Below are 8,217 nucleotides of genomic sequence, written 5' to 3' on the forward strand. Positions count from 1 at the left end.
AAGGAAGGAAGGAAGGAAGGAAGGAAGGAAGGAAGGATGGATGGATGGATGGATGGATGGATGGATGGATGGATGGATGGATGGATGGATGGATGGATGGATGGAAGGAAGGAAGTAAGAAAGTAAGTAAGTAAGTAAGTAAGTAAGTAAGTAAGTAAGTAAGGAAGGAAGGAAGGAAGGAAGGAAGGAAGGAAGGACGGACAGAATTAAGGGAAGAAGAAAAGCAAGGAAGTCGGAGAAAGGTTGGAGGAAGAACACAGGGAAGGAAAGAAGTAATGGCACGAGAAAGGAAGGAGAGAACATTTAGAGAGGAGGATCAGGAACATAACCTGGAAATACAAACAATTTTCCAAATTCCTGTTTCCCTTCTCCATTCTTCTCAGAAAACTGCTGAAATCAGACTGCAGCCTTTTCCAGACGGCGTGGAAGCGGCACTGCTCTGAGTTTCGCTCCAGGCCGAAGGAGAGCCCTGAGCTAGCGTCGAGTTTCACTACTGCTCCTAAATAGTTTCACGCACTTCCATCAAATTCAGAGCAAACACAGGATGTAAAGTCAGAGGCTTTTGCCGTAAAGAACAGCCGGCAGCTGGAAATCTGTGTTTTGCTTGGCGCCGCTCCGCCCTCAGCGGCCGGCTCTGCATTGTGCTTTGTGCATTGTGTGAACTGTGGACTGCTCAGCTGCAGACCATTTCTTCTGGGCTTCCAGGCGGGGTTTCTGCTTTGTCGAGGTGACACGCTGCCTTTAGAGGTGACTGCCCTCCTTTCACCAGTGTTTGCTTCGCCAGAACTCTCTGCGGAGAAACGGCCGCACCGGAAGGCCCCTCTGCTCGTGCTCGTGCTCGTGCGTGTCGCAGGGCAGCGGCAGAGGGAAAGCCGATCGCACACACCCGTACAGCGTGTTCAGGTCACGGCAGAAAATGAGCCGCCTGTCGACTCGCTTCGTTCGGGCCTCAGCGGCGAGTTCAGCAGCTGCGCCGCAGCTCAGCGAGGGAGCGCTGCCGCCCTTGGCCTGCTCTTGCTCGTCTCTTCTGGGGGCATGCGAGGCCGGGCCACGGCATGTGACGGCCTCCTCTGCGTGTAACCCGAGAGCTGCAGAGAGGCAGATCCCCACCAACCAGAGCGCTTGTACCTACGCGACAATGTGGGACAATGTCAGAGAAATACTTGACTTCTTACATCGGCTTGTCGCAATAAGCAATACACCGATTAATCGCACAATAAATTAAAACGAGCTTAACAATTTCCTTTTCCATGATTTACTGTTTCGTTCTCTTTTCTCTTCTTCTACCAAAAGCTGGATGTTAAAAGTCTTCAGTCTGATGCTTTGGTCTCAACTAGCCCCTTGTTTTTGAAGGACAATTTTGTTTACAGAGACTTTATAATTCATTTTATTTGTTGCTTCTGTATCTTGTTTATTTCTTTTGGATATTTAAAATGTCTTCCAGTTCAAGTCTTCAATGTTCATTAGAATGTAACGTTTATTGATCTTTAACAATGTGTTCTTGCATTAATGTATCATTTCTCGTCTCAAAACAACAATATTTATCGTTTATCGCAATAACGTCCGGGACAATTTATTGTCCAGCAAAATTTGTTGTTGTGACCTCGCCTGCGGTCTTAATGTAGCTCGCAAAATTTTCCCCTTTAACCTCTTCACGTTCCCACTTCAAACTACAACCGCCAAGATTAGGGTATTCTGTTGAGATTAGTATTCACCTCCCTTTGCGTTGCTACCCCTAAATAAAATCCAGTGTAGCTGGTCGCCTTTAGGAGTCTCCTCAGCAGTAAACAGGGTGCTCCTCCTTTGTGTGATTTAATCTCGGCATAATGGAGCTGTTCTGATGGTTCAAACGGCGTCACAAAGCAGACAGGTCAGGCAGATAAGCTGAGGAGAAATATATGACAGGGTTAGGTCATAAAACAATGTACCCAGCTTTGTGTGGAACGCTGTTTGATCCATCACCTCGAAAAGAGCAAGAGAAAGGTACAGCTGCAAAACGTTCACCTGATGGGACAAGCTGGGCAGGGAGCGCATTCGTCAGGAGAGCAGGCCAAAGGTCAGTGGTGACTCTGGTGGAGCTGCAGAGACATAAAGCTCAGGTGGGAGTACCGACTGAAAAAAAGAATATATACATTTTTTCATTTACCGTGAAGAATTTATCATAATAATTGTTGATTTGTTGTCGTCCTGACAAATTTCAGTTGTTGATGGTAAATAAGATAAAAACTAAAACAGACATCATGATCGAAAATGTTATTTTTGGTTTCTTCGCTGTTTGTTCCATGAAAGCATCAGTAAATATCAGTGAATGTGGAAACAGGATTAAATGCAGTTACTGTGTGCAGTTTAGAGATATAAATCACACTTTTTTAAAGTAAATTGCAGCCTGAAGAAGCATGTTGTAAATGTACATATTTTTCAAGAACATTATTCATGTTTGTGGATGCTGTGCCATGCAGTCACAGACAAACTGTTACTTAAAAAACAGGTCATAAATAGGGATTTTATCATAATCTTTATCATGATCACAATAGTACCACAAAATATCACGCTAAGATCCATGTCGCCCACCTCTGGTCCAGTCAAAGCCCAGACCTAAATCCAGTTGAGAGTAGGGCTGCAGGACATCAGAAAAAAAAAATTGCAATGGCGATAATATTGGTAAATATTGCCATGGCGATATCAGTGTGATACACGCCTGTTTTATTCTTTCGTCTCTTTCTAATCTGTGCTGCCTACTTTATGTGACCTTCAGCATTTTTAGCAATGTCATCTGCGTTCGTACTTAAGAACTATTAAAAATAGTATCGTACTCTGAGTAGTCCTTTGTGATGTGAATATTGCAGACACTGATACCCCGATACTCACAATATATTGTGCAGCTTTAACCGAGAGTCTGTGCAAAGACATGGGAATCGATGCACACAGACACTTTCCTCACAATCTGACTGAGCTTGATCTATTTTGCAAAGAAGAAAGGTCCAATATTTTTGACCTCTGGAGCAAAAGCAAGATCAGAATAAAGTACAATCTAATTCGTATCTGTTAGGATGAAATTTGAGGTTCAAAATATATGAACATGTTTGGATCTGTAGAACTGGTTCTTGTCCACAGTCTGATATAATCTGCTGCTACCTTTATCTGTCTGGTAGCAATGCAGCTAGCATTCGTCTTGTTTCCTGTCTGCCTGTTAGCCCTGCATGAAATTCTGGAGAAATATGCACAGTTTACATTGCAATTTTGTGGTTTCTTCAAATGTTCCCCACTGGGCGTAACTAGGAGCAGAGAGGGTGACAGGTTAAGCCACACGCTGAGCTGCATGTGGACAGTTTGACTGACGTTAAACACAACCCTTCTAACAGAAGCCTTCCCTGCTTTCTTTGCACCAAGTGGATTGAAAATAAATCTTAAAAAGAGATTGTTGAATCTGAGATGAAAAAAACAAAAACCCTGGAACTTCATTTTTTTTCAGTCTGCTGCTTTGTACGTGTGTGTGTGTGTGTGTGCGTGTGTGTGTGTGTGTTCAAAGACTCAGTGATCCAGTAAAGACATTTTCAATACTTTACTCCACCTCAAACTTAAGTTCTGACTGTATTTAACTATTTACAGCTAATAAGATATATGTAAAGGCCGTCGTTTTGATCCACTTTTTTGAAGTCACGTCCGATCAGTCTGTCATTAAAATCATTAGAGGCAGCCAGAGCAGCCATTAAAGGAAGGCCAGGTTAAGAAAACAGAAAAATAATCTCCAAGCGAATGAGCAAAGTGAAACGGAGCAGCGCGCGGCGTCTCCACCGCTGGCGCGGTTGTTGTTTTAAACTTTAGCGTTGACCTTCCCTGCTGATCTTTGCTGTGTCACTTCTCTATCACCTCATTACCCGTTTCCTTCACTCCACTGGGCTCCGAGCGGCACCACAGACATGCTCTCTTACTTTTCTTGACATTTTTTCCTCTAATTTTATATTAGGCAAAGGCTAGTTTGAAATTCTCAAAGTGTTACCTAAAATAATAGCAACCGGGTTTCATGATGGTAAGAAATATCAATATCAAACACCAATCGCTTGAGTTTCAAACAGAAAAGCATCAATTATTCCTTCTGCTGGTAATATGAAATATGGTAATAATTATTACAGTTATAGTCATGCTATGTCCATCTGTGGAGGAATCCAGATATTTGCATACACTGTAATAAGAAACATAACCTTTTGTGGTAACACTTTATTTGAAGGGGTGTGCATAAGACTGACATGACACTGTCATAAACATGTCATAACATCTGTCATGAACATAAAGGAGTCTTTATGAATGTTTATGACAGATGTCATGAAGTGTCATTCGGTAAATAATGACACTTTTAATGCAAAGTTGCTCTAAAAGTTGCATTAAAAGTCCATTAAAATTGCCAACTTTGCATAATTTAGTAAATTATGATAATTTATTGCAAAGTTGGCCTTTTTAATGGACTTTCAATGCAACTTTTAGAGCAACTTTGCATTAAAAGTGTCATTATTTACCGAATGACACTTCATGACAACAGTCAAACATTCATAAAGTCTTCTTTATGTTCATGACAGTGTCATGTCAGTCTTATGCACACCCCTTCAAATAAAGTGTTACCCATTTTGTTTTCTCTCCGTCTGATGTTGGAGTAAACTTTATCTGATTTAGGTCAGGTAAAATTACCAACATTATCACAGTTTACTATATCAGAATATTAAGAGATGGAACTTTTTTTTTTTTTTTACTATTTAATTACTTTCTTCAAAGTCAGAAGTTTACAGACATAAATATTACTATGCCTTTAAACAAACTGGGAGAACCCAGATGATCCTGCTTTGGAAGCCTCTCTCATTTAACACTTGAGCAAATATATAAACACGGACTGAAATGTCACCCAGAGAGGAAGAGGTTATTGCTCCAAAAGTGTCATAAAAAGTCAGATCAAAGTTTTGCAAATCCATCCAGGGACAGATATGAAGATTTTTCTTCCTGTCTTGGTGCTGGATGGATTGGGTTTTTTTCAAAATGGCATATATGCCATGCACAGATATTAGAGATTAAATTTGAGGTTCAAATTTGCTATTTTAAACATTAAAGTGCAATTAAAGAAAAACTGGGAAAATAACCAGATCAATGAACAAACACCCTGAATATAATCACCTTACTAAAATAAAATAAGTACATTTTTGCCAAAAGACAATTTAGGCAAGCAAGTCATTTTTTGGGGGGGGAAAAAATCACTTAGGCCATTGTTTAGGAAAGATGATGATATGCAGTATCATCATCATGCAGTATCAGTTCTTTGTAATAACTCAAAGAACTCATGCTGATTTAAAAGAAAGGAATCATGAACAGAAGTTTGAAGTTGTTTCCAAGTTTAAAACTGGAGAGATTTTACAACCAACTGAATTCACCTTTCTTAAGAACATATTTTAAAAAAAGTATACCAGGCTTCCTTCCAGCAACAGGTGGGGGATGTGCAGTACTTTGAGTAACCCAGTAATTGTCTCTGGGACCTCATTGAAAGTCTTTAAAATGTGGGAGTATAACAGAAAGTTTGATTAGTTTGGTAGTCTGCTAACGCTACTGCCACCTGCTGGCAGAATAAAAGTTTTTTGTGGCGTTTAAAAGGAAGAAATATTAGCTTGAAAATATAAGGGCAAACTTGCTGGATGAGTGCTATGACAGTTCTCCCCTGGGACTGTTTGCGGAGTGAGGGTGGGGTCAACGAGGTTGTTAACCTGGGTAGTTTACTCTGTTGAAACCCATCAACAAGGCCGCATTTCTCTTCTTTCTTTCTTTTTTACAAGAATTTCTACATAAAAAGTAGTTCAACAGGTCTTACATGGAGCTGTGAGAAAGTGAGTCATATTTTATTTTTTTTCCCCCCCTTCCCACAGCTGCCCTACCTCCTGCTGAACTGTGCAGGAACAGACCCAAAGACTCGCATGCACCCGGTGTTCTACGGAGAGAGCATCGAGGTCAACACCAAACCGGAGCAGGAAATCAAGTTAGTCATTTTACAGTTGGTTCTCTCTCGCTCACGTAACCGCCGACACGTTCCTAAACGGCCCTCTCTTTCCCCCCCCCATCTCCCTTTCAGGTGCACGTCTGCGGTCAAGTACGACTCCGACAAGCACTACCGAGACCGGGTGGTGTGCGCCCCGGTTCCCATGCCCACTTCCTTCAGCGAGACGGTGGTGGCGGTGCAGAACTGCACTTGGAGAAGCTACAAGTCGCAGGTGTACCTGGAGCCGCGGCAGAAGCCCGTCAGCTATCAGAGCACCACCATCATCTACCCAAAACACGCCAAGAACACTTACCGCACCACCCTCAACTACAATCCCACGGGCGCCCGCCGCTGGTTCGTGTCCACGGTGCAGCTGGAATCCAGCGAGGACACGAGCCCCTGCGTCATCTACACAGAGGACCTGTAGGGCTACATGGCGCCATCAAGGGGACTTCATACTTTATTTGAACTTTTACCTTTTTAAAAAAAACAACAAAAAAAACCCCAACAAAAAATAGTGTGTTTTTCTCACGATAAAGAATTTGGACAAATCCACACCGAAAGAGAAGTGCCTGGAGTTTTAAACCCCCGCTCTTAATCTGGGAGTCAGAGTATTTTTGATTGTCTGCTGCGGCAGTCTTGAATGGGGCCGTCGGTGCTCTGCAGCTGCCCTGCAGTGACTAATGTCTTATTTAACAAGAGAGCTAACAAGGGCCCGTGCTCCCCCTTCTGGTGGGACAGGAGCCTTGGTGACGGTAACCTTCAGATTCCTGGTGTCTGTATATAGAGAAAAGGGAAGAAAAAAAAAAATTATCGACACGTGCTGTGGATTTTTACCCAGTCACACCGATGCAAAGTGTTCTGAATATGGCTCTATTGCACTTGTTTTCTACATGTCGCAGTTCCCTCAGAGGACCTGGCGTAGTGGTGGGGAATTTCTGTGTTGCCTCTGAAAAGTGGACCAAAAATAGTTTATTTCCTTTGATTAACTCCATACGCTGGAGACCAAAAACTCCACAAGCGACTCCGAGCAGCATCTCTTCTCGTCAGCCGAGGTTAGACTGAGGACATGAGCACAGGGTGATCTGAAAACCACGCCAGATAATCACCAACTCAGCTTACTATTTTGAACTTGGTAGACAGGATCCCATCTTGTTGGCGCTGACGGGCTGCGATGAAAACGGTGGTCACAGAAATTAGGCCGACTTAGTTTTATTTATTAAAATGTAGAAGCTAGAATTACTTGGGACTGTGTGGCCGTAAGACTACATTGTCTGAACTTAAAGGAAAAGTGGAGGAAAGGGCCATTTAGGAAAGGTGAGCTTATTTCACACAGGAAATAAAAACTAAAGACAAGGGAGCAAATTTATTTAGTATAAATCCAGAACAGTTGGGCACAGAGGCTAGCATCTAGTTTGAGAGGAGCTGAGACCAAAGCTAATTTCTTCCATTTTAAAACAAATTCGACAACAGATCATAGCGGCCAATGCAAAAGCTCATTTATAAACTATTTAAAACATGTCACGTTTGAATCGGGCACTTATTCACATCAATGGTTGTTCGGTCGGTGGAAGTGCAACACCAACAAGCTTCCTGTGGAAAACAGATCTGAATGGAACGCGGCTCATCTTTAGTAATAATAACACTAAATTTAAACTTAAACGCTAATTTAGTGATCTTGACTCTGCTTTATTTTTGTGCCGTACAGTTACTCTGACCTGAACATGCTCTCTGCTCAGCACATGTTTCATACAGGAAGATCACTGGTAACGGACCGCCTCCAACGAGCCTCGTCACGTGAAGAACCACCCAACGCAGTCGGGACAATGTTGCTGTTAGCTTCGGCCTTCAGGACCAACTAGCCTGAGAGTATACTAAATAAAGGCACCAAGAGAGTTAAATACATTTAAGACAATCATTTACATATATGTAAAAACTCCCTGATGTAATATGTAAAATAAATGTTGAGGTTTTTGAAACCAGAAAGAACTTAATTGGATGTTAAAACTAATATTAATTGCAAATCTTATTTTATATTCCATGAAATTATCGTGTGGAGAAATTTCTGATCCAGTGTGTATATGTATTTTTTGTCTCCACATCCAGTGTGTCCAAACAGAGCCATGAAACCACATGAGATCACCCTAGTGAAGAAATTAGGGGTTTCTCTGTTCCTCATGTGTGTCTCAAATCTATATATATATATA

The 8,217-nt window shown here is 41.9% G+C and overlaps 1 protein-coding gene across 1 annotated transcript in view; it reads left to right on the forward strand.

Moving 5' to 3' along the window:
- rflna (refilin A) overlaps positions 1-8,211 on the forward strand; it is an 11,648-nt gene extending 3,437 nt beyond the window's left edge. The window contains exons 3-4 of the mRNA XM_008417499.2: positions 5,901-6,010; positions 6,104-8,211. Coding sequence (XP_008415721.1) covers positions 5,901-6,010; positions 6,104-6,437 — 444 coding nt within the window. The 3' untranslated portion in view covers positions 6,438-8,211. The remainder of the gene's footprint in view (positions 1-5,900; positions 6,011-6,103) is intronic.
- The last annotated feature ends 6 nt before the right edge of the window (positions 8,212-8,217 follow it).

Source organism: Poecilia reticulata, linkage group LG9 (assembly GCF_000633615.1).
Source record: "Poecilia reticulata strain Guanapo linkage group LG9, Guppy_female_1.0+MT, whole genome shotgun sequence".
NCBI classification, from domain to species: domain Eukaryota; kingdom Metazoa; phylum Chordata; class Actinopteri; order Cyprinodontiformes; family Poeciliidae; genus Poecilia; species Poecilia reticulata.